A 27,808-nucleotide genomic window follows, 5' to 3' on the forward strand; every position below is an offset into this window, starting at 1 on the left:
ATTGGGGAATATCACTTAGGGAATTTCATCGGATATTCCCCAGTTTTAGCTGGGGTATATTCGGTCACGTGAGGCGTTTAGACCAATCGCGTGCGAGCGAAAATATTTGATGGATTATAAACCATGATATTCTTTGCAGGTGAAAGTGTAAGCGCTTGGTTAGCCTCAAACTCAAGGTACCGGAAACAAAAACTATTTTGTTGTTGCTTTAGCTATTTCCATAGCAATCTTTTACCCACATTGTTTTACTGAAGAAATCCTTTGGTAATAAAACCCCAGTCCGGCCCCCACAAACTCTCCTGGCGACTAACCGCTGACCAAAGAGCCTCAGGACTCTGGGTACGAGATTGGTTCCATAGTAGTTTCTTACTTGAAAACTGGCCTTAATGCAAATATACCTATAGCACAAGCAAATTATTTTCAATCAAAATTCCAGTATTAGATTTTCTTGGCTCTCGGCTCTCTTGGAAGTGGAAGCATTATAGTTAAAGTAACTGATTAACACAACGTTTTCATACTCTTAAACACAACTAAACTCGAATTTAAGATAAGTAAAATAAGAGATCGCCTTCTAAATAACCGAAAACATTTCTCTAAGTATTTCAGACCAGAATAATTTTCCGATAACTAAATAATTAAATTGGAAAATGTTATTGTACTGATCAGTCCCAAGATAAGAAAAAAAAAACAATTATACTTATAGTCTTGATTAGTTGAAAAAATCATCATATATTAAAAAAAAAAAAAACCCGTAAACTGTACGGTTTGTTGAAAACAGAACACTCTCAGTTCTTCTCTAGTCACTACCACAGAAGCGGAGTCTACAGTCAGGTGTGCCAGTAAGGTAATACACGTAGAAAGAACCGCAGTTCCTCACTTGGATGTTAGTTGACCACTGGCAGCAATTACTAGACCAATGAAAACACACCGTTCTGCTAACTTGACCATCAGCAACATTAGGGTGCCCTCCTGTTAACCATCCTGTTGCGTCCGTGTTACACCTATTAATGGGCGGGCATGAAGAAGCCATTCGTTTCCCTGCAGCTCTCTCAAACCGATACCATCCATGCGTTATTCCACTGTCACAATAATCGCGATAATTGGGGTAAGCTATCTTTCTGTCACCATTGTTCAGACTGTAATAGTTTTGGCATTCTGAAGAGAAACAGTAATAAAAGTAACACGGTGATAATCATCGTAAATCAGACTAAAGCAGGTTTCAATTTGCCGTCTTATCCCAGATCCTTATTACCAGTGGATAATGTTTCTAAGCATTAAAAATATAATCATAATTTAAAATAATTTCAGCAACTCCATTCCAGCTCGTAATGCATTGCGCTACTAGGAAATACAGGGACGTAGCGACACAGCAGCAAAATGAGTGCGCATGCTCGTCAAGCGTGAGTAATCTTACGGCGAAATGGCTGCATTTTTAAAATTCTGTAAATCATGCAATCTGATTGGTTCCGGCAGCGGGCGGAATTTTTCGATCTTGTCCACGAACCCGGGAGAATTTTCACCCAAATAGCTGCTATAAATATAGGCCAACATTTGCTGAAAACGGCCCCAGCTCACGAATTGTCTTCTCAAGTTAAACATTGAACATAAATGTCACAGGAAGGGATGGCATCCCCTTTTCCTCTCTTATCCGCCCGAGTATTAAAATTAAGGCGCACTATTGACAGCAATTTAGTGTTCAATTGGCGTGATGAGTTGCCATGGTAGTGTAAGAAGTCTGAACAGAAATTGTGGAGAAATAAGAAGAGCGTGTGAGAGGGGGATAATATCCTTACAATTCCACGTAACCAACGTCCGGTCTATCAACTCCTCACGCTCCAGTATATCCGTAGGTTTGTTTATACGTTGGCCAACTCTTAAGCATTTCTCATTTAAGCGACGCTAGCACGGGCGCAAGTACAAGCGCAAGCATAAGAGCTTTATGTCTAGTGAAAACGAACGCAACGCAAGCACAGGTACAAGCACAAGAAAATAAACGTTCCTTGTTTTGGTGCTTGCGCTTGCGCTTATGCTTGCGTCGAGGCCGTTTTCAAGGTAAAACGAGTTTTCTTATGCTTACGCTTGTGCTTGCGTCGCTAGTGAAAACCAGGATTTAGAAAAAAAAGAACTTACGCGACTTTATCTTTAAATTGAATTTGGCATAGGACATCCAATTTCAACAGGTAATGTCATCGTCAGTTAAGAGGACATCGAAGACATTGAACTTACCGAGAGCAATCCTCACGTGCACATGCATTTGTGGGCTGCGTACGATAATGATGACAACAAATATAATAAGAACAAGTTTGCTCTGATTTCCTCTCATTTTATTAAAACAAGGAAATCTCTGATGATCCGCTGTTTTCAAAATTCAAACCAGTGGCGATGCAATGTAATCCAAATATTAATAAATAAGTGGATACGATGTTTTCAAATTACAGTCGAACCTGTATATAACGGCCACCCTCGGGACTTGAGTAACTGGCCGCTTAATACAGGTGGCCGCTTAAGAGTCATTGTCAGAGAAAACCGGGCGGTGCCAAAAGATTGGGGTCAGCCGATTTCCTTTATTTTTTCAGCATTAAGAACCAAGCTGATAAGATTAACTTTGGTGACATTAACAAGATTTCCCGGCTTTTCACTATCGAGATTGACCACCCCCCTTGTTTTCGGCCAAGGGAAGCCCTAAAAGCCACCAAAAACAATGGCAATTTCTCGGGTCTAAAACAATTTTTTCTTAAGGAATTAGTGCACAGATTTTTTTCTGAAGCTAAAGTACCTTAAAATAAACGTTTTGGATGCATAAAATCAAGTTTTTAGTGCAACGGTAATTTTGCCCAAGGGTTTTAATCCGGGTATGTTGCGTGACTGTAACAGGACAGCGAATTTCGGCGATTTTCTAAGCCCATTTTCTTGAAAGTGCGGCGGTTTATTTGTTAAATAATTCCATTTTACAATAGTCTATACCCTTCTTAGTCAAACGAAAAAAAGTATTGATTGGTACAAGAAACTCTTTTCAGAGGAAGCCTATTTTCGCGAACGTGATTTTGCGGTATTTTGCATAAAACATGTAACCTTGCTTTTTGCTAATGGCCTTTAAATTGTAACTTTAGACGGCTGAAAACTTCATCACCTCTATAAGAAAAAAATAATTTGGAAAGGATACTGCGATGAAAAGAAATCAACCTTACTTTGGAACAGCGGAAACCGTTGCAGTCGTACACGTATGACACAAATTATAAAGCAGACATATCAATTAGAATTAATTATAAAGAAATAAATGGACGATTTTTAAATTGTCTGTGCGACGAATTTTCAGTCACATAAAGTTTCAGGAGAATACTTTTTACTTGGATTTTGCAGAAAATGTTTGTTGGCCAAAATATGAAATTAAGAAAGGAATAAACGACTTACACGTATTCACTATTGGTGGTTTTCACCTCACACATCGTCACGCAAGTAAAAAAATTGAATCCTCAACCATTCAGTAGATAAAGTCAAGAAATTGATATTTTGGAGAAGAGTGATACGTTAACAACGTGTGAAAGCCACGGGGCTGTGCGATCTCTCATAATCGAGTTAGTCGAGAAAATGTACCACGGAAAATTACAGCGTTTCGTATGGGACGCCATGTTGGTGGACACCAACATGGCGGCCGGAAACCAGCAAAAACATCTGGAGTTCACTTTGGCTATTTCAAAGCCTTTCTTCTCCCTGCTGAACTTTCACACATTGACATAGACGTTTCTATTACATGTTAGCTGATCAGACCTAAAAAATCACGAGGCAAATCGATGTTTTCATGTACGTGACATGTTCAGAGCAGCTGAATCCTTCTGTCACGCAGTACGCAAAAATCTAAAATTCAAACTGCTCTATTTTCAAAACGAAGAATGCTATCCTGCTGAAAACAAGCAAGCCGATTGAAATTTATATTTTCTTTTATGCGATGAAGATAAAAACCCAAAATTGCGTTTTGTTATGAATTTCAGTTTTTTTATGACGTCACGTGAAAACCAAGAATATAGCTGCGTAATTTGAGTTCGAGCAACATCTATAAATTTGTATGTCTCGCGCGCCGCTGGGTTATCAAGTTTCATTTACAACTCGCCGAAATTTGCGTACTTTCGTTGTACCAGACTTGCTTTAAAATATGAACTGTTCGTTCGCTTCACAAGAGTCACCTTGTAGTTCTTACGGATCTAGTACAAATGTTCTGCCGCTGGATGCTTGTAAAGAAGACATAACACCACAGTTACTGGGACTTGGTGTGAGTAGCAAGCGAGGATGGCGATCCGAAGGAATAGAAATCACTGAGAAGGAGCTCATCTTGAACAGAGCAGGACACTTCGATTTATCTCAAGACAGAGTAGCAGCCATGACCATCTGTCCTAAACACAGAAGAGACCTGACAGTCGACTGGAGAGGTCGTAAAAGTTCGACATGTTGCTATCCATCGCACGAAGGTCAACGCAAGCAGGTCAAGGACCCACGCCGTGTCAATTACGCAACGTCCAAGGAAATCTTCGCTTTACACAATGCTGCTGTCCCAGTTGGGTCCGGTGAGTGTCTCTTATTACTTTAAAATCCTTTTGTCGATCTTACCTGGTAAATTACGTTTCCCATAAATATCACGAAAGGCTCTAGGCTCTAGGCGTATCGAGTATGACTATTGTATTGAAAGCGCTGGTATCAAGTTGCAAATTTTAAGGGGCCGCTATGGGCCTCTTCATATGATCCCGGTTGACCGGGCTAGCCCGCTTACCGAGATCTCGCCTCATTCCTATTTCTTTTGTTAAAAATTCGATGTGTTCATATGAGAAGGCGGGCCAACCCGGTTACCGAGATCTCGGTTTCAGCGACCGAGATCTCGGGAGTCCGGGACGAAAATTTTCTCATGTGAACACGGTATTCCGGTTACCGGGATGAAGTCTATAACCAAACATTCGCGTCTTAGAACGGATAAATTTGATTATTACAGCTCATTTCTGAGATGTTCTAGTTCAAAATAATTCCTTTTCGTAGTAGAGATAAAGATATAATAGTTTTGAGGTTTGTAGAACCGATAAAAATAAAAAATTCTTGCCGGGCTTGTTCGGTAAATGTCACGCTCGATTGACCGCGTCACCACTTTTCATCTCGGTAACCGGGATGAAATTTCCCATATGAACGGACTGCAAAATTCATCCCGCTTACCGAGCCATCCCGGTAACCGGGATCATATGAAGAGGCCCATAGCCCGGTTGACCGGGCTGACTCGGTTTCCGAGATCTCGCCTCACCTCTAAATCCTTTGTAAAAGTTTTCAATGTGTTCATATGAGAGGGCGGGCTGGCTCGGTTTCCGAGATCTCGGTAAGCGGGCTGGAAATTTTGTCATATGAACACATCATCCCGGTTACCGGGATGAATGGCGGGATGAGTTCTGGCGGTCCGGATGGCATCGTCTTGCATTGCCTGCTGTATTTTCCACATCATAAGCATCCCATTTAACTGCAGTGATACAGCTTTAAGAGTTACCGATGCCAAGATAGGCCCGAAAGTTAAAATGTTTGTGTTTCGCTATGTTGCTTTGTTTCCCAAATTTGGCTCCAGAACTCGTACCCAGGATCTTTGACCTTTTATCATCTCGGACGGGCTGAAATTTCTCATATGAACCTAAGGCAACATTCATCCCGGCAACCGAGCCAGCCGGTCAACCGGGCTCATATGAAGAGGCCCTATATCAACAGAAGCGCGGGGGGTGGGATAAGTTTCTTTGGATGTGCCATAAATCAAACAAGGGTTAGCCATCCTTGGAGACCCAGGGGCAGTCAGTCGGGTCGGGAGAAAAGGCGCGAAGAAAGTCGGTTTTCAAGCACAGACTGACTGCCCCTTCAGGGCGGAAAAACGTAATGAGCATGCGCGAACTTTTTTGCCCAGATCCCCTGGCCGGGTTTGAAAAAATGGCGGGATTTCAAATAATTTATTGCCTAAAAATAGAATATTTCCACTCATAACCTGGAAAGAACGGGCTATTTGTCTTCAAACGTTGCAAGCTGTGGTTATGACCTTGTCTCGGCCTTTTCTCGAAGAATACCTCAGTCATAGTAAAACGGACTTTAACGACATTGATTTCCTTGCGTTGTACTGGAATTGTGCATGCGTAGGTCCGATTTTTTTCGAGATGCATTCACAAAATGTGCTCATATAAGGAAGTTCCTGGATATATAAGGTCCAGAGCTCCACTGTGGACACAAAAACAACATATCTTTGAACAGTGATTTGCCCAAAAAAATTAACGCTTGCCCACAATGTGTTTGAAGTCACTGAGCTTTGTCGCACTCGAGCTGATATTTTAAAACCCTCGCTCGATCGAACACTTGTAGTTTCGCAGATCACTAAAATTAATATAAACAAAATCGTCAATGTAGAAGTTATTGTGTTGCCTTTATGTGGGCAGAAAAAGGTCAATATTTATCTAGTAAAATCTTCCCAAAAATCGGTTTCAAAGCAACTATAGTTTTTTAAACTTGCTCATTTCACGCAGATATATAAATTTCGCTTTGTATTGTCAAGTTGAACACGCATAACACCTGTCAAAAACCTACGCGTAAGTAGGATTTTCTTCAAACAAAGTTAAAGTTACATTATTTCAAAAACTTCTTGCTGACAATGAAGAAATGAATTTTCTGTACGAAAACAACGTACCTAAAGACCTTAAAACCAAAAGATCAGTTGCAACTTGGAAGCCAAGCCATGATTCACCATTTACCTATTTTAACCTTAACTGGTCCGTGCAAAGGTCTTCGTTTAAGCAAATTAAACTCAGCCGATCATTAGAAAATACAGAAAATTGCATATAAGGGTTTGTTTTGGTCGCCTCAGTCAAATCCAGCTGTAGCCGTTGTTTACGGGAAAAGAGTCAATTGTTTTGAAGTCACTGCCGGCAGTTGTCGTTCTCTACTTCACAGCGAGTGGAAAGGACAATTTGCGTACAGAAAGTTATTCTTATAAAGAACAGAAACTTTTACAGTGCACTGGAAAACAAAACAATGTAATGAAAATGAAAAAAACTCCGACTACTATTACTTGAGCAACAGAAAAATGATCCTGAGTAAGCTTGCTGGCCTTCTATTTCCGAGAAAGTTTAGTAAGCGCACAAGTTTGTTCACTCTGATGCGTTATAACAGCAATATGGTTCTTTGACTGACGACAAAGATAAAGCTGGTTCTGCAAAGGTAATAAATCTGGGTGTGTAAAAAAAGTAACCGTAACTACTAATAACAGAATACAAGCGGATTTTAATTCAACCCGGAGAAATCAACTCATAAATTAATCGGATGCACAATTAGAAAAAATACTCGCCTCTTTAAAAATGTTCAAAACCTTTTATTCCACTTCAGACTGACGGAATGATCTATTTTTCCTTTAACATTGATTGTTCTGAATCCAAAGTAATTTTCAAAAAGCAAGCATGTCAAATAAAAATGCTTTCCAGGGAGCAAACGTTCGAACCTCGTGCATTTCACTCAGAACTCCAGCAACAAACAAACACAGTCAACACGATCAGTCAACACACAGAAAAGCCCGCCTTGAGCCTGCGGTAAGGGATGCGCAGAAGCTTGCGCAGAACGTTTTTCCGCCCTGAAGACTGTCCCTCGGTCTCCGAGGATGGGGTGAGCAAGCAAGATACTTTTATTCAGAACGGAGGCTAGCCTGCGAAGCGCAGACGTATTTCCGGTCGTCGCTTCTCTCCCTCCGAAAAATAAGGGAGGGAGAGAAGCGACCACCGGAAATACGTCTGCGCTTCGCAGGCTAAACGGAACCCTTTTTTGCCACAAAACGTCTTTTCAAGTGTTGTCGTGACAGAAGCTACAGCGTGACACGCCTACTTGAACAGGAACTATAAACTACAACTGTAAACGTTTTTCAGATTATTTTAGAACAGGAAAAATTTTTCAAATAAAAATAATCATTCATCTCGCGCTATTTTCTTAAAATGTTTTAAGTGCTCGTACTTTTCCACTTTCACTGATGACAAGATTGAAACTCAATGTCTAAATTTTAGCTGTCCCTCAAACTATGTATAAATTTCGATTTTTGGGGTTTGAATTAAGAGTGACATTTTTAATCTTTATCTATTTCATTTGTATTAGCTATTTGTGTAAAGTGTCGCACAGAGCATTACAGACTACGCCATGAAGAAGACTCTGAAAGAGGAAGGGGCGATCAGCAGGTTGTGTATTTGCTTTCTTTAGTCACGCAATTTAAGCTAGGCATCTGAAACACTTAACAACAGGTTTAAATATTTAGAAACCAATCCAAGACTGTAAAAGAAAACAAAAGAAGAACAACAGAAAAATCGTGAAAGAAACGTGGATGGGAAACTCGGGGGAGGGAAGGGAATTTGGGACAAAAATATCATTTGCTGGGAAGCTAGGAACTGAGAACGGAAAAGCGATATATAGCATTGCCAACGTTAATGTCTCTTTTTTCAGTTTGAAAATAGATGAAGTTAGATGGACTAGCTATCCCCACCCTAACGTTTTTTAGCGACCTGCAAGCTTGATGCAGTCCGACCAGTACCACTCTACGACGGCCACTTTCTGAGGGGGGGTTGTAGAGAGTGTCCATTATGGGGGATGGGGGAAGGGTGTAAATGTGACAAAGATTTTTATTTTGGAGAAAGGGAAGAACATTTTTACTTTCATAAATGCTTGCTCTAACATATTATTACGTAACAAATCTATCAATTAAAAAAATTATTAAAACAAAAATTATAACAAAATAAAGCGACTAAGGTATAGTGAGTACATCGCTTCCGCTTTCAGTTGCAACTTCTATTTGTGTAGATATCATGACTAGTAAACTACAATAAAAGAGACGCGGCAAATCGACGTTTGCTGTTTGCCGTGATTCTAAATCTCTCTAATGTAAGGACGAGGGGTAGGCTCTAGTACCGGGAATGCAATAGAGAGAAGAAGTCGTTACGTCACGTCATGTTGCCATGGTCGCAACATTTTTGGATGACAACAAATCAAAAATTCGGTTTCAGGTTTAATTTTTAGTCTGTTTGCAACTTTTAGTGGTTTTTACTCGTTAAGGAGTCCTGTAACTCCCTTTTCTGTGGCTCCATTCTCGGTAACAACGTAACAGAAAAATTATGGAAATGTAGTTAATATCCCTTTTATTGCACTGACAGTCTCAAGTGGCTGGTGATGAAGATGTATTTGAACTGCCGCAGCAGAATGAAGATCAGGGGGTTCTGGTAACGTCCAATGCAGAACAAGAGATGGTTTCATCATCATCACAATCATCCCAACAAAGTATCCCAGAAGAAGAAATCAGTATCTGGTCTGACGAAGTAGAGGAACAGCAACAGAGAAGGCAGCTACTGAACAATACCATTAGCAGTTTATCTGGAGGAAGAATTTCACCTATTCTGTCAACTTTGAATACGTCTTGGGATGATATATCGACAACACAGCAAAATTACTATCTGCGGAAGGCCAAAGAAAGCATCTGCACAGCACTTTCGGTCCTTAGCCCTGGACAGGAAGAGGAATTATGGACCACTCTTCGACAGGAAAGATTAGTAAATAAGGATTCTGCTGGTGCCACTAGACGTAGAAGTTTTGATCCGAAATCTGGGCTAATCGACGTTCTGATCAAGTCATATAACCATGCCGAGTCGTGGCAAACGAAACGACAGATACTCTCTCTCTTTGCCAATGATTTTAGCAGGTCCCAGTTGATGAGCATGATACCAACACTTTCAAAATGGCGAATAGATGAAGCTCGACAGCATGCTACCAAAGTTGGTGAAGGTCTGCCTGTTCCGCAAGAGCCGATTTTCCGTTCCCGAATCTCACCCGTTCAAATTGATCATTTTATCGATTACATCGCAAGACCTGAGATGCTGCAGGACGTAGCATTTGGCACAAAAGTGCTTAAGCTCGATACGGGAGGAAGCATTATCATTCCGGCAGTTATAAGGACTATGATACCGTCAAGAATAATTGAGCAATACTCAGTTTACTGCAAAGAGCAGAATTTTGAACCAGCAGGACAGCGTTCACTCTACAGAATAGTAGAGGTGTGTGGTGCCTCAACGCAAAAATCTTTGCAGGGACTCGACAACACTACAGCAGAAGGGACGGAGGCCATAGACAATGTCACTGACGTGCTTAAGACGCTTGGAGACTATGGATCGGAGGCTACCTGGGTAAAGGATGCAGAACAAAAAATCAAGGAGACAAAGAGATACCTCAAGACTGAATTTAAGTCCCATGTTGGCAGAGAGGAAACTTGTGCTGATCACTGCACTGCACATGCCCTAGGTGATACAAGTGACTCCAACCTGCAAAGCATATGTCAGCACGAACATGAAACTGACTGCGAGCAATGCGAATCATTAGAGACAGTTTTGAAGGAAATTGAATCCGAGATCAACCGTGTTGAGATGCCGGAGGAGCACAGATGGCGGTTAAGCCACGACTACAAACTCTGTTTGGCATCTATCCAGGAGTGGAAGGCGCATTTGCTCCGCACAGTAAATCAAGAAGAAGGAAAGCAATTTGCTCTTGTACATGTTGATTCAGCTTCATGTTTAATCGTTATGGATTGGGCCATGAAATACCTCCCACAACGTTATCGGGAACGAATGAGTGATTTCTTCGGAAAACGAGGACGAAGCTGGCATGTGAGTGCTGTTATCACTAAGCATACTGAAAACTTCCAAGTGGAATGTTTTGTCCATCTGTTCGATAACTGCACGCAGAACAGCTTTGCTGTAGCCTCTATAATAGAGCATCTTTTAAATACCATCAAGAAAGAATCACCGCAGATTGAAAATGTTTTCCTGAGATCCGATAACGCAGGTTGCTACCATAGTGGACCTCTTTTGCTCAGTCTTCCGTTTATTGGTCAACGAACCAGCATGACAATTCTGCGTTACGACTTTTCAGAGCCACAGTCCGGAAAAGACATCTGTGACCGAAAGACCGCTCCTATGAAGGCACACCTACGACGATGGGTCAATGAAAAACACAATGTCATCACTGCGGAAGACATGAAGACAGCACTAGAGTCGCATGGAGGAGTAAAAGGAGTCAGGGCGGCAGTTGTCAAAGTGGACAGTAATAAAGAAATCACCGCCAACAAGATACCAGGTATCAGCCTTCTTAACAACTTTTCGTTTGAGGAAAACGGAATACGCGCTTGGCGTGCATTCAACGTTGGACCCGGCAGATTCTTATCATACAGTCAGCTTGAAGTTGTACCACAGGAAGAAACTGGATTGAAAGTCCTAAAGGAGTGGGGTCCACGTAGCAACAATCTTGGCTCAGTTAGCCATGCTTCCAGTCCACGAGGAGAAATATTCTCATGTAGTGAAAGTACATGCGTGCTAACGTTCAAGACTCGAGAAGAAGCGGAAGCTCACATGGACGCAGGGAAGCATGTACGTGCGTCAGATCTAGATTGTGAGTCTGTGTACGATGCGGCACGAAAGAAGTGGGCTGACCGAGTCGGAGAGATGCATGTGGCTAGCGGAGATAGACAGCGAATTGCATTTGAAGAAGCCGGGCCTTCCAGTGCTAGAGAACGCCGTAATAAAGGGTGGGCGCTTAAATCAACTAAGCGGACCAACAGGATGGAAGAGAAAGTAAAAGCCTTTCTTGTTCAGAAATTTAACCAAGGAGTAGCGGGAGGGCAAAAGGCTGATCCAATTCACGTGGCTAGAGAGATGAAGAATATTAGAGATAGCAGTGGAACGTTACAATTTAAACCAGACGAATGGAGAACCGCTCAACAAATTAGTAGCTTTTTCGCAAGGATGTCAGCGTTGCAGCGCCAAAGACAAGCTGATGAAATAGAGAGCCAGGAGGAGGAACAAGAAGTAACAGACGAAGACCTCATAGCCCTTGAATCAGAAGACTACATTCAAGCCATACGCCAGGAGGTTTACAGAGACATTGAACAAAATATCAGTCACCCTATTAAAGTAGAAGCAGTAAACGTTTGTGAACTTTCGCGTGCTGGAAAGCTCAGTTCGCTGAAGTTAGCACAGTTGAGAGAAGTATGCAGAGCATTAAGTCTGCGAACAAATGGTAGCAACTCAAGAAAACGTACTTTTACAGAACCACTTGATGCCTACGCTAAGTTGTGCTCATGTCGGAAATAACTGAATTTTGCACTACGTATTCTTTCGCATTTTATAAAATACATTGTTGGGCTTTGTCAGTAGTGATCTATGTAACAAATATCCTGCGAGCAGAGGCTACATTTTCGTTGTGGGAGCTGTCGTGCTAAAAGTAGCCTCTGCCGACAACCGTTCAATTTTCTATCGTACATGCGCGAAATTCGTCACGCCATTCGCAAGCAAAATTAATTGTCACGTCTGTCGTCAAATGGCGCGAGTTTCGTGGGAATAAAAATAATTGCGACAACTCTGATCTGCCAAGCAAGACTCACGCAATGCTCGAAACCTGTCAAGAAAAGGAAAAAACCCGTTTTTTAAAATTTATTCGTCCAGATTTCTGGACGGATTTGAACGGTTGTCGGTAGAGGCTACTTTTCGCACGACAGGTCACACAGACAATGTAGCATCTCCTCGCAGGGTATGTAACAAACTTTGCATACAAAGCGAAAACTTTGAGAATTTCTGTTGGATGATGTGATACAAAAGTCGTGATGATTTTATCACTAGATAGGACAGCACATACATCGTCCTGTTGGCTAACTCGCATAGGCCAGACAGTAATCATCGAAGCACCAAGTAATTGAGACCTTTGCGTGCATGATGACAGTCTTGTATAACCCTTACGTCGTATCAAGAAAAGCTGATCAAATTTAAAGACAATGCTCTTTGTTTAGCGTCGCAAATACGGCCATAAAAGGAGATTTTGAAACAATAGCTTTAGCGCCAAACAAAGGCTTATTAATTCAGGAGGGAAATTCAAACTCGTTGTTATTACAATAGCGAAATTCACGAGGGAAATTCAAAAATAGTCGGTTGGAAATTTACATATTTGGCGAAAGCGTCGCGTCGCGAGTGAAAGCGTGATGGTTTTAAACTAACACCTCTTTTTTAAGAGCCACGATCCTTTTCAATCAAACGGTCTAATCGGGCGATTTTTCAAATCCAAAGCGCGAGTTTTCATAAACGAAGCCTTTTCTTTCCTTTCCTTTTTTTTTACGAGTAACAAGTTAGTTTTGAAATTCACAACTCTTGACCTGAAGTGAAACCATCGATAAAAGCTTCACTGTTTTGCGGCGTTGTGCTGCCCGCTATTATCAACTGATCCAAAATTGTATAAAATATTGTAGCATTTCCAGGTTTCTTGCTTGGGGTCAATAACAATAATAGTAAACCTTCCGCAACTTTCCAAACCCCTCTCCCCTAGTGTCGCTAATTTGACACGCCGACAATTTTGTGACGATTTGAAATTCATCTTCGCCGAGTCTCGGAACAATTCCCAAAGCGCAATAAACAACAAAAGGCTTTTGACTCACTACAATGGACCATTTCTTGATACGTTAAAGCAATAGTATTTTATAGTTATTTTCCCTTTATTCAAACCTAAGTGAAATATAAAATACTCATTTAACATGGATTAGTATCTTTATAATGCAGTGTTGCAGCCATTTAAACTTCAGCGAGCAGTTAGCCGTAAGAGCGATCTTTGACATTTTCCAACAAAATTCGCGTGAAAAGAGTTTCTTGTGCCGATCAATAAACTTTTGTTTTTGATTTAGGAGGGTAAAGACTGTTTAAATCTGTAATTAAATAAAAAATAAACCGCCGCACTTCCAAGAAAATGGGTTTAGAAAATCGCCGAAATTCGCTGTCCTGTTACAGTCACGCAACATACCCGGAATAAAACCCTTGGGCAAAATTACCGTTACACTAAAAACTTGATTGTATGCATCCAAAACGTTTATTTTAAGGTACTTTAGCTTCAGAAAAAAATCTGTGCACTAATTCCTTAAGGAAAAATTGTTTTAGACCCGAGAAATTGCCATTGTTTTTGGTGGTTTTTAGGGCTTCCCTTGGCCAAAAACAAGGGGGGTGGTCAATCTCGATAGTGAAAAGCCGGGAAATCTTGTTAATGTCACCAAAGTTAATCTTATCAGCTTGGTTCTTAATGCTGAAAAAATAAAGGAAATCGGCTGACCCCAATCTTTTGGCACCGCCCGGTTTTCTCTGACAATGGCTCTTAATACAGGATCACTAAAAATACTCACTGGGCGTGGTCTAATGTCAATTTTAATGGCGTATCATACAAAAACACTTCATGCAAGGAAACAATAGAACAATCAACACTCTTTCAAGTAATTAATACTTTAAACAAAGTTCAGTGCCAACTTGTACCTTAACGGTATAATATACGTAACATTGTGTAAAAGTACTATATAATAAATTGTCCTCTACTCTCCTACGGTATACAGTGCTCTTTTTCTATGACTTACAGCTCACAACAAAATTTCTCATTCCCTCATTTCGTAGTTGTTACGCTCAATGTTCAATATCACATGGCTGAAGAACAAGTTAATTAAAGAAGAATTTCTTGCTTAAGAGTGAAGCATATTCAAAACAAACTTTTTTTAGCGTCCGTAATATGTTACTGTACTTCAGCACATTGCGGACATCTGAAAAGCGTTAACCACATTAAACGGCCGATTATCAGCTTACAGTAGCTTTGTACATGTTATCTCTTTATAGTGATGCTGGATCGCATTTTAAACACAATAAAATACCGCAAAAAATAACATATGGCTTAGTTTCCATTCACGAGTGGCCGCTTAATACAGGTAAAAATAACAAAGAAAGACAAACATAGGACTGCTACAGGGTGGCTGCGGCCGCTTAATAGAGGTGGCCGCCTAATACAGGTATCAAATACAGCGTTTGTATAAGCAAACAATTCAGGACTTTGAAAACTGGCCGCTAAATAGAGGGTGGCCGCTTAATACAGGGCCTTTATATACAGGTTCGACTGTACTGCGACAAAATGATAACAAAAACAAAAACAAAAAAAGCTTTGATCGAACAAAAAAAAGTTTAAGCAGGAGTCATAATTTTGACAATGATTTTTTTAAATAGATTTGCACTTTCAATAGCTAGGTAAGACTATCCATGGAATTGAAATGCATTTAATCGTATTCAGCCTGGATGGTCGGGGAGTTGGGGCGCCCTCTCTGACTTTAACATTCATAACATTTTTGATATTTAAGGAAACCGCCACTGATGGAGTAAATTAACGTTAAACTGTTGAAAATACAATCTTATTTCAAATTTCGTTGGAAAACATGGAAAGAATAGTTCTGTGTCGGACAAAACAAAATATGATTATCGCCTATTTTTCATTTTAAATTTCCCGCGCGCCGCCATCTTGGATTTCATGATGTAATACGGTTTCTCAATTGTTTCAAACAAAGGAACTTCTGTTTTCTTACAATAACAACAACCGTATGACGTCATGAAATGCAAAATGGCGGCGCCCGGGAAATTTAAAATCGAAAGAAGGCGATAATCATATCTAATTTTTAGTACACTTGAATGTCACTTCTACTTTTTAAACTAAAACTTAGAACTTAGACACTCTCTCCGACAATTTACCGTCAATTTGTTGTCGTAGTGGAGGTTCCCTTTAAAGCAAACATCAACCAACGTTTTGACGTTTCCCTAAACTTATCTGATTATAAGGGAACAAATTCCGTATGACTTTTATATGTTCACGTGACATGATTTCTCTATGGCAACAAGATTTTGAGAACCATATTTATCGATTTTTTTTTCTCTTGTCAAAAAATAGTGTTTCTTTGTTACTTTTTAATTTGATACGATTATCATAGTGTTTGATGAACCAGTTTTGGAAGGTAGTCGTGAATAATCACGGACTTAATTCCCACGTCGCATGACATCACCTCATTCTGCGGACGCCAAAGGAAACAGTTGGATGTACTTATATCCTACAGGTTATATTGCAGCAAGTTAAATAGAGTTAAGCAATGTACACGTATGACGCACACTGGTTACAATATTGATAAGAATATGGGCCTAGTAACTCGGGCACATAAGCGCTCTCTCTCTTCACATCTGTAGAACTTCAAAAATATTATTGTAAACACTGAACATAAACAAAGCAGAAAAGTAATTAGATTTTTAGTGACAAACAACAACAACAACAACTAATACTTCTGGGGTACTATCGCTATATTTCATGTTCTTTTCGCAGAATAGCATCCGTTAGTGTCAATTATGTAGACCTTTGTTGAAAATTAGAGGATGTATCCAAAATACAATTAGCAAATTGATGTAAGTACTTGAATTTTGTTAGAAAAGGGCTCTCACCCGTTTTTGTAGGAAATAATGTAAATGGAACACAGCAAAGTGTTTGTATTAACTGCAAATTTAGATTATTACAAACCATATTTTTGTTTCGCTAAATTCCAGCCAAATAGGACGGCGGAAATACAACGCGCTAGTCTTCGAGGGATAACAGACCTCCCTCCAGCTTCAATATTCAATCAACACATCTGTTTTTCTTCAGAAGGATACCCGTTGAGATTAATTTTTTTCTTTGCATTTAAAATTAGAACCCAAAAATCCAAAAGTTCCGGGAATTCATTGGAAGTATAAAAGAGTCCAAGAAGGGAATTCAGACTGCAAGAACACAGAGGAGATTGCCGAACTTGGCTAAATTCTTAAAATACCAACCTAGAACCGAAAGGCATCGAGATATAACCTATCAAATAAAAATGGTTGATGCATGGCGTAATCCGATTACAGTTTATAAAAACCGAAGAAATATACTACACGAAGAGTATGCATCCAATCCCTAATGATTCAAATGAAAACGGTGTGAGGCCAATAGTTGGTGTATCAAGATATTTTGACTTAGCTCGGAGCACTCCGGCCACAGATATGATGTATACAAATTAGTAAAATAAAATACCCCTTGTTCTAAAGAACTATAGAATGTGACGGAGATGAGCACTAATTTTTTGTCAGATCACTTTTCGATGACTGCCATCTATGCACCGACATCATAATCTGATCTTGTGTTATACAAGTGACGGATGTTATATCACGAAAAAGTGTCTGGTTTAGCAAATCTTATCTTTCGAAAACAAGCGCTTTTATCTTGCCCATTCGCCTCCAAATGCTGTGCTGGCCGTTTCCGTTTAAAGGCTTACGCAATTTGAATATCCATTCCTACATTGTGAGAGGAACGTAGAACGAGTAAGATAGACGTTAGCTTGTTCCAAATACCTACAAGTTTGACAGACTCAAAATGAATTCTTGACTGACTTTATGTGACTAACAAAGTTCGCCAAATTTCTTTATCCTTTTTTCTTGATTACTTTGTGCTATTTGGTATGGTGGAATATAGCGGGCAGTGGGTTGTTTTTCGTTCTGAGAAACACAAACGGAAGATGAAAGTAAACGTATCAGTCTGAAAAGACCTTCCAATGCATACCAAAGAATTACAAATCATCGATCATTCACTTTTCCTAGAAAGATCTGAACGAAATAGCATTTAAGCAAGTGGATAGCAGGTGTACTTGTACTGAACGGGAATAAAGCATTAAAAAGACCGGAGAAGAATAACTTTACTTCTTATGCGCCCCATCAAGTAGGTTGCTTTGCAGTGTTCCTGTATGTAAAGACCTCTTAATAGCAGATTTCAATTATATACAGCAAAAGGTTTAACGGGAGAGTCGTGCTGGTACGACGAATGAACGATGCTAGGTCAGAGCCGTGGCCTTACGTCTTTAATTTAAATATAAAAATGCGAAGAACAGATGTCTATTTTTTTCTTTTGAGAAACCTAGATAGCCTCCCTCTTCAAAGACACACACACCGAACAATCGCACACTTGCAAAACCGTGTTATGAGTTAACGTTTATTAAAGGTTTAAAATGTCTAATTGAGATATTTTATAGCACACTTTGCCTAACGGGAGTCCACTGTGTTATACGATGTGGATAACATCTCTCTCTCTTTTCTTTTTTGTTTGTTTATTTGTTCGATTGTTTGATTGTTTTTCAGTGCTTACAGTACTGGATAGCGTAACACCATTTTAACCACCAATGTCCTCCGTTTTGAGCCACAATATTGAAAAGACGCAATAACCAAAGTAAGTTTAATTTGAATTGTTTAAAACTTTGGTGTTAATATTCGTAGCAATATTGTAACGCTGATTTGAATGTTTCATTACAGAAACAATTCATTGTATTTTCAATAGTCAAACGATCACGCAGTAGACTCAACTTGCGTTGGCCCTTATGATTGAGAGCTGAGGGTTGAGCCTAATGCTTTGGGAATATTTTGTACACTGCCTGCACTTCTTTTAGCGTTTTGCTACCTGAACAACTAATTATTTTGAGACACTATCAATCTGCCGGCATGGAGTAAAAAGTTTGTCCATATTAACAATGGCAATCAAATTATACGACTTTTCAAGCTTTACTTCTTACTGTTTTTTTTTTTTCTTAATCATTATGAATATTACAATTATAATTATTATATTAACCTGTATAATCCTTTCTTTGTAATCTGTCTACAAAAACTAGAGATTAGAATCAGCACGTTCTGATTACCTTTATCAGTAATATACAGTCACAGAACATTTGCACGTTTTAGCCGCACTTTTTATGTTTAATAATTAACAAATATTCACCGAAGTGGAGGCCACCAACACTTAGGTGCATGAATAGTTTTTTTTTTTATTATAAACTAAAACAGTGCGATAATATAGCACAAAAATGATGATTTTTAAATCATTTATTCCTGTCAACGATTACAACTTCCCATTGCTTTCATCGACAAATTCGCGCTTAAAAGGATAACGCTTTACCGGCAAAAAACCGCCAAACGGAATTTCGCGACCCTTTTCTTTGTACATTTCCTCCGTTTTTTACGGTTGTAGTCAGGGAAGCCATTTTTTTCGTAATTTACGTAAGCTTCGTGAGTTGCATGGACGTGAATAGCACTTGCTATACCGAGTTTCAGTAGCCAATCAAAGCGCGTCAACAAAGCTATCCACTGCTTATGAATAGAGTAAGATACAATGTCTCTATTATAACAGGAGTAATCTAATGCATAATGACAACGAGCAAAGAGACATCTCCTTTCCACGTTGTTCTTGCAGTTTGTGTGTGTATGTAAGTGTGTATATGCGCATGAGGGGAGTAAACTCAGATTTAGAGCGAAGAGAATCGATCGGAAGTGTTCCAACTAAGTACTGCCGCAAATAAATAAACATCAAATAAAGGAAAGATCCTCGCAGTTACTACGGAACTTAAGCAGTTGTAAATAGAAAGCCTGAAAAAATTCAGGCTTGAACGGGATTCGAACCCATGACCTCTGCGATGCAGAGGTCATGGGTTCGAATCCCGTTCAAGCCTGAATTTTGTTCAGGCTTTCTTTTCGCAACTGCTTAAATTGCGATTTATTGTACGAAACATTTGAATCAGAATTTGGAATTTTTACCAAGTTTCTATCTGCTTTCACCCCATACCCCCTCCACCTCCCCCCCCCCCCAAAAAAAAAAAAATAAATTAAAAACAACAACAGCAACAACAACAACAACAATAAAAAAAAAACAGAAAAAAAAGAATAAGAGCAAAACCAGGAGAACAAACCAAAAAGAAAAGACGAAGAATCGACCCATAATTGTATAAACGCTTTCCAGTAAGCTGAAAATGCGATGATCCCTAGTTGCGGAAGCATGATTTCGTACACTTTCTGGGCCCAGTTGTTCAAAGCCTGGATAAGTGAAAAATTGTAATTGTTATTTATTTACCGTTAAAGGAGGATTTTTCACCAGATTAAGGTTTAAGGAAAAGGAATTTGTAATTTATAACCTTATTGGGCCACAATTTTGTGGCAAACCCTCTTTTAGCGGTAAATAAATAGCAATTAAAATTTACACTAACCTAGGATAATCTTAATCGGGCTTTGAACAACTGGGCCCTGGATTCTTTGAAGCATAAAGTCCCGTCACTATAAACCTGGCATTTCTTATTTTATAATGTTTCGTTCTCCTTTACTTCATGCTCACAGCGTATATTATGGTCTGGCGTTAATTTTCGTCATCAACTTATCGATCTGAAATCAAAAAGGAATAATTACCTGACACAAGATTGCAAGTCCTTCCATCTCCAGTGTAAGGATGATCACAAGAACAACTGTACGATCCTACAGTGTTTGCACAAGTAGCTCGTGAACTGTGACAGCTGTGCAAGCCACTGGCACACTCGTCGATATCTGTACGAAAAATATCACTTATGAACGGTGTCGTGTCTGGACGACTGTGATTAATTGTATGCGGCAAAGCAATAAATACAATTGCAGTCGCTGAACAGTTGATGGTGACTAAGTAATTCAAGTACAACCTACTGAAATATGTGTCTGCATCAGTTTACAGCCGGAAACTTAATAGTTTTCATGCTCGCCTGCTTAAGAGCTACTGACTGTAAATATCAAAAATCCCACGACAGAGAGGAAATTTCAGATTTCATTTTTTTTCACCTAAATGTTCCCTTTGGTGATCTATTTTCAAAAATCACAATTAAAAGTTCCACCGCTCTTTCGTTTTCCTAAAAAATAGAAAAGTTGAATTTACGGAAAATCGAGGATCTTTAGCAGGCTCGCACACAGCAACGAGAAGTACTCTTGTTTTTCTTCTTCATACTACATCATGATTTCAACATATGACGGAAGTTATTATTTTCGGTTCCCAAGCAAGAACATTAGCCCTCGCAACGATAGCGCATAGCCTTTAATTTTAAACATGGTCGGTTATCTCGAAATCTTGTCCGACACTTTATGACGAAATTTTAGAGACTTAAAGTACTAAATCCATACAATTTGCAGGCGACATTAGAAAAAAATCTGTATGAATCAATTTTTACGTGGCTGTTTTTTATTCCCGCATTTGTCACTAATAGTCCGGCAGATTGGTGCAAAAATATGACGGAATTGTGGGATTTATGGTAAAAGCACCAAATTTGGCACATAGATAGAGAATTACCTACTAAACAATATTAGCTATGGACCTACCTGGAAAGTATCCCATAATTGCAGTTTTAACGGGTTTAAGGTATTTCACTGAAATTCTAGCATGGAGACGAGGCTGAGATTTGATTTCTCGTGTAACAACCACAGTCTTGCATCATAAGAGCGACAGCCCTCCAAAAGTGGAGATTTATTCAATTTATTTGCTTTTCTTTTTGATCGTGGAGTCGTTTCAGTTGATCATGTGACAGGTCACGTGATTGCGTATCATGGCATAACTAATACGATTTTGAGACGGCGATACTGCGCTGATATTAATGGATGGTTTAGGGTGAAAATATATTTCAGAATAGACAAGGAAACAAGACCAATACCATGACAATATTTTCTTCCAGCGTCGTCTATATAGGGCTGTAACGCTGCCCTAAAAATTGCGATTCAAGCAATTAACATAACGAAAAATAGGCTGTTGATAAAAATATAAATCGTACCAGCTGCTCACGAGTTTTTAAACGTGAACATCTACAGCCTGTTTTCTTTTTATTCTAATTTCCTTTTAAATTCTTTTCTTTTCAAGTTAGAAGGCTAGCAAAACAAATTTAGACGGTTATCGTGTGGGTTTTTCTAAAAGCAGAGTGATATGAAAGAAAAAAGATCCATATTTCACCTTTTCCACCGAATTGTTACGATTCATATATCTCTAACTGTGTAATCGAAACTGGAATTAAGTTCATCTAGCACAAATTTTAAACTTTTGTTCTTTGCATGAGTAAACCAACAAGGTAGCGTAATTGGCCAGGTTACTATTCCCATACACGTGTAGTCAGTTGAACACATCGCTCAGTTAGTTTTTGAAATATTATCGCCAATCGTCTCATTACTTGGTTGGAGTACCATATGAAATTAAAGTAAGAACTTTTTTTAAGATTTGAATTCACGAAGTTAATTTCAAGCGAATTATTGCCATGTTTAGTCAAAACAAAGACTAAGATTATAAATGTATAAAAATCGCGCCAGCGTGGAAAAATCTTCGGCTATCCCTGCCATGCTCTTTCTTCTTAGGCAACTTTCCAGCAATTTTACATCTCGCTAAGTTTTAAACAAAGTACTCTGTTTCCTTTCTGGACATGAAAACTCCCCTTTGATAGGAAAAAGTTAGAAGCGAAACCTCCTCTACTCATTTTTCGAAGCAAGCAATTTATTGGTGGCTAGCTTTCCAGCTTTGTAATTTCATTTATCAAATTGACATTTCATCGTTCACTTTGCTGATTTGGCAAACAAGGTATCTTTTTCACTAGCCAATTTTATCCTTCGCATCAGAGCGGACACCAGGATCCCAGGAGATTGAACAGCCTTCTTCAGCGTTGAAGAGAACAGAGAGGAACTTTTCCTTTACCTGGCCGAGCAGCTTTCCACCATTGAGAAGTAGTATCCGACTAAACATGAGACAGTAGTCTTTAACAATGACAGAACTGACGCCGCAGATCTATCACCCTGCGCACACGAAGAAGCCGACACAAGGCTCCTACTACATGCTGCTGACGCTGCAAGACGTGGATACACTAAAGTAATGGTGCGCACTGTTGATACGGATATTGTAGTCATCGCAGTTGCAAAATATCCAATACATTTCTTTATCCGAGCTTTGGATTGAGTTTGGTAAACACCTGAAATATTTGCCAGCACATGACATATCCCGTAGTATTGGCAAAGAAACGTCACAAGCTCTCCTCGCTTTTCACCCCTTTACAGACTGTAATCAAACGTCTTTTTTTGCCCACTATGGCAAAAAGACAGCATGAGGAGCGTGGGGTGCATTCGATGATGTGACGGCAGCTTTTCAAGCTCTTAGCAATGCTCCAACGGTGAATGTTGTGGATGAAGTGATGCCTATTCTTGAGCGATACGTCATCATCATGTATGATTGTACCAGCACTTGCATGAAAGTAAATGATGCGCGGAGGGACCTATTCACACGTGCACCTAAAGGGAGAGACATTGAAGCCATTACGTCAACCTGTAAAGAGGTCCACATACCAGGCTGGCCACTGCTGGGGCAATTCCTTGGTGCCGTCTCCTATGTTTCCGTGTCCAAGTGAATGGGGCTGGGTGAAAGTCGCTAATGATATTTGGGCGCCCTTGTTGATGACAATTCCCCAGGCATCTCAAAGCTACTGAAAGGTGGTTTCAAGAATGAAAGACGTTGTGCAGGGCGATGAAAAAGCGTTAAGGCCGAACTGCCATGCACATCACTGTGCAATTGCGCTGGAATATGCGACCGAAAATGAACAACAGAATGCCGGATGCAAGTGTACAAATCTGCGTATTGCTTGCATTATTAACAACATTCCTATGAATTTGTGTTAAGCAATTTTAAGTTCGTTTGACCTTTTTAGGGCTTAATTTTTAAAACTTTTACTGTTTTGTAGTTTATATGTATGGACTTGGCCAAATAATTGAGCCAGGGTAGGATTATTATGTCCAAAGTTAGGAATTATAAGCCTATTTATCCACGTGGTTGGTCACGTAATCACACGAGAAGGCCAATAATGTCTCAGAATGCAAATTGGTAATTCATTTCTTCGTTAAACTTGTTAATATCTTACGAAACATAGTCTCACTTTGTGGCTGGAAATAAATAATTTACCCAAGTTTTGTCCATGTTAAAGGCCAAACCCATTATAGTTACAATTATGGGATGGATCCCGAATGGGTCAATAGTATTTTCGTAGTTTCTATGTATGAACTTGACCAAATAACTAACATGTAAATTGAGAGAAGCAGGATAAGATTACAATGTCCAGTGCTTGGTTTTAAAACGCGTATTTGGTCACGTGGTTGGCCATGTGATCACACAAGAAGGCCAATAATGTCACAGAATGCATTTTGTAATTAACTTTTTTGGTCTAACTTGTTAATTTCTTCCCATACATTGTCTCACTTTGCTGAAAATAAATAAATAATTCACCCAGCCTCGTTTCCATGTTAGAAGTGTAGTGGGCCACCTTTAATCCGTTATAATTACAATTATGGGATAGATCCCAGGTGGGTCCATAGCTAATATTGTTTAGTAGGTAATTGTCCATCTTTGTGCAAAATTCGGTGCTCTTACCATAAATCCCACAATTCTTGCACCAGTCTGCCGGACTACAATACCGCTGGCAAAACAAAACTTGACATTTTCTCTTTAATTTTCGTTGAAAGGTCTTTCCTCATAGCAAAACATTTTAAATGTATATTGAGCTAGATGGGTGTCTCTAATGTTTAAGATATCAACGTTTAAAAACAGTTAAAGTAAAGCACAGATCAGTGAAAAAGTTCCTACTTTGCAGAAATCGAGGTATCTTTAAAATGCGCCAACATTTTTTTTTCTGTTGAATAACAAGCGGTTAGAATAAGAATTCTTTTCGGTGTTCGCGCAAGTTTAAGGCTCAAGAACCGTTTTAGATAAGAAGGATGAATCTTGGTCAAGGTCCAGCCCTTATTCGCTTTCTCCGAACAAGATTTTTATTTAACTGTTTTTGTCCGGATCTATTTCACTGCTATTCACGTTCTTTGACTATTTATGGTCACCTGAAGTCGGTTCAAAACGTAAAATGTACATAAGTATATACTCCTACCTCTCAAGTCTTCCGTTGTAATTTTAAGTTTTGCACAACGTAATCATAAATATTCAAAGGCCGTGAATAGCAATGGAATAGACCCAGACAAACAAAAAGAGAAGGATTTCATGATAACTGACAATGTTTAAAATGAGAGGCTATGTGCTATCGTCATAGGTTGTCCTTGGAAATCGATGAACAAATTTAACTTATCATATGTTGAGACAATGATGTAGTATGAAGGAGATCGAAGTTTATCTTCTATGCGAGATTGTAATTTCAAAACTTCCACCGTAAGTCCGGGAAAACTGCTGCCAGCCTCTTTAAATTTTAGTTTGTATTCCTAAATGTCATGTTCGCACTCGCTAAGATAGGTTCATTGCTTCTTTTGAGTAAGCTACAAATTAAAAAAAAAAAAAAGATACTTACCGGTACATATTTGTCCATCGCCCGAATATCCAGAATTACATACGCATGTGTAGGATCCGTCGGTATTTCTGCACGAAGCATTCACACCGCAGCTGTAAGGGCTGGTGACACATTCGTCTACATCTACGAAAGGGTAATGACAGCAAACGTTGCATATGGAAATTGTGGTAAGCTGCATTTTCTAAGTTCTTTTTTTTTATGTCAGAAAGCTTCTTAGTGTCCCTGGTTTTCTCTCCTTTCTAGCCTTTTTGGTCGTTCCCAAATTAAAACACCCGCACTCATTTGGCGAAACAAACCACAAAAACAAAACAAAGAACACTGCTGGAAGCTCTGATGATCCAACTGTTACTTTTAAACAATATGAACTGATGTAACGCTTGTCTACAATTACTGTATTGCAATAATGTGCTATATGTTATGTCTGATGTAACTTTCACGCTTTTACTGCACAATTTTTCTTTAATTACATGAATATTCTTGTGCTCACGGTCATGAGTTAGTGACCATTATCCTCAGTCTCGTATTTGGTATTTTACCGTCGTCGTTTTCATCGCCTCGGTCAAAACATTACCAGCATTACCACTTCCACGCAGATGAGAACAGAATTATATTTTACACTGGATTACTTGAGTAATAAGTATTAACTTCTTACCATTGCAAATCTTGCCATTTCCCGTATATCCAGATTTACAGCCACAGGTGTATGAGCCCACGGTGTTTTGACAAGCAGCATTGGGGTCACAGTCAAATGAGTTTGTAGTACATTCGTCTAGGTCTGAAAAGATGCAACAAAAAGACAACGACATTAAGCCCATCCAGACGGGGAATATTCTCCCGATTTGACTGTCGACGTTTAGAAATTTTACTAATATTTGTGCAAACGACAGGAAACTTCATGTTTTTTTTTTCCCAAACTTACGAGGAAAAGAAATTGGCATGGTAGGCCAGGCCTCAATTATTTTCTTGTTGTCATGGTAACCAATTTTGATCACTGACTTAGTGAATTTAATGTTGCCAAGACTTTATGTTACCTAATGTTACCAAGACTTAGTGAATTTAATGTTACCAATGTCAAACAATGTCAATGTTACCAGTGTCAAACAATTAAATAACAGGCCTGTTTCAGAGAAATCGAAAAAGATCGTCAAATCGTTAAAGATGGAGTTTCTAACAGTAAATTCATGTTCTTGTATTATGATTGTGGTTTTGAGTTATTTCTATTCGTCTTTGATCAATTTTGTCCGTTTTTGAGGTTTTTCTAACACTAACAAATCTAATATGGTAAACAGTTTGAAAACTTGACACAATTGCTGCGTCATATGACATGGTAACGTCCATTGCGTACATCAAAAGTGTCATCTGCACGTACTATCTATCCTGCATATAAATAAAAAGCCTCTATCACACTTTGTTGTAGTTTTGATACTTGCAAAGTTATTTTGGGTGACAAAAATCTCTCGATTGAGGGTTTTTTAAATTCGACAGTAATTACGACATTTTTTTTAACTTACCTATGGGCTGACTCGCTAGCCTTTTGATTGCTGATTTGTTGTTTATTTATTTATTTATTTATTTATTTATTTATTTATTTATTTATATATTTAGGACATATCAGTGTAGGTATTTGGGATAATTATTTTTTGTTGTATTACCATTCGTTCATAGATAACAAGGCTTCACCAGTATCGCCTAAAGGAGTGACGCTTACTAAAGAGACGATATTTAGAGAAAATTTACGCTAAATCAGTTCATAATGGCTGGGGTAGAATTCGCAACTACACTCTTCTCCAACAATATCAACAAGTCATTTTCTGGCACGGTTATATATGAGGTGGACATATCTACTGCACTCTACCTGTAAAGCAAGTAAAGATGTTGCAATTATCGCATGACACATCGTTCCAAGTGTAACCATGCTTGGCACCCAAAGTATGCACACAGTCTTCATTCCTCCAGTTGTTTGGTTGTCTCGGCGCCCAGAACCTAAAGTTGCTCACTTCTTTATTGGTCCAAACAAACGATCCATCAACACTTCTATCATTGAGACCAATCCAACCTCGTTCGCCGTTATTGCGATGCTGGATGTAGACATTTTCCTCTTGATTGTGAACGGTCACTAGATCTGAGTGCATTGTTGAACAGTTTGATTCAGCGGTCAGCCATGAGGCGCATGCACGGCTTGTGAAGTAGCAGTAACCACCAAAGTAACTCCATCCTGGTTGGCATATGTCTGTATGAACAGAGTACATAAAAAAATATATATTCAGTGGTGATTTCTCCGTAGGAAACTTTTCTGTTACCAGGCAACCAATTCTGTTATGATTCAGCCGTGTTAGTTTTTAATTACCTTGGCTAGTCATAAATAATTGAAATTGGGTGATGTTAAAGTTTTAGACAAACAACCAAACTCGTCCTCCTCGGTTAATTCATAGCTTATGACGTACTCTGCAAGAAAATGGTTGTATTATGGGTTATGGCACTGCTGGGATGCGGTTCCGGGGAGTGCAAATGCAGGGACTATAACGGCATCCGAAGTGATGGTAAAAATATGCGTCATCTTGAATGGTGCTCCAAACTCAACTTTATTAAAAAAAAAAACCCTCTGCAAATTACAAATCCCCTGCATCTTCAACGTGCAGAATGTCATCTGCTTAAATACTTTGCTGCTTCTTGATAGGCCTCCGGCAGAGATTAAAAACACAGATGGCATTGTTGGTTAAAAGTTGGCCTTTATTACAATATATATCGTGATGATGGAAACAAATAGTTCCT

General features: G+C 39.2%; 2 protein-coding genes across 2 annotated transcripts in view; one reads left to right on the top strand and one right to left on the bottom strand.

The window, feature by feature from the left end:
* Positions 1-438: 438 nt before the first annotated feature.
* The window catches only part of LOC146485320 (uncharacterized), a 40,323-nt gene continuing 12,953 nt past the window's right edge, over positions 439-27,808 (bottom strand). The window contains exons 13-17 of the mRNA XM_085103645.1: positions 26,892-27,266; positions 25,689-25,811; positions 25,037-25,159; positions 20,121-20,255; positions 439-1,155 (exon numbers count right to left, since the gene is read on the bottom strand). Coding sequence (XP_084959771.1) covers positions 797-1,155; positions 20,121-20,255; positions 25,037-25,159; positions 25,689-25,811; positions 26,892-27,266 — 1,115 coding nt within the window. The 3' untranslated portion in view covers positions 439-796. The remainder of the gene's footprint in view (positions 1,156-20,120; positions 20,256-25,036; positions 25,160-25,688; positions 25,812-26,891; positions 27,267-27,808) is intronic.
* LOC146485321 (uncharacterized) lies at positions 4,099-12,161 on the top strand. The gene is made up of 3 exons (XM_085103549.1): positions 4,099-4,574; positions 8,134-8,213; positions 9,180-12,161. Exons 1-3 carry the CDS (start codon positions 4,151-4,153, stop codon positions 12,159-12,161), a joined length of 3,486 nt encoding a protein of 1,161 aa, XP_084959675.1. The 5' UTR covers positions 4,099-4,150.

Source organism: Pavona decussata, unplaced genomic scaffold (assembly GCF_977016875.1).
Source record: "Pavona decussata unplaced genomic scaffold, jaPavDecu1.1 SCAFFOLD_27, whole genome shotgun sequence".
Taxonomy (NCBI): Eukaryota; Metazoa; Cnidaria; class Anthozoa; order Scleractinia; family Agariciidae; genus Pavona; species Pavona decussata.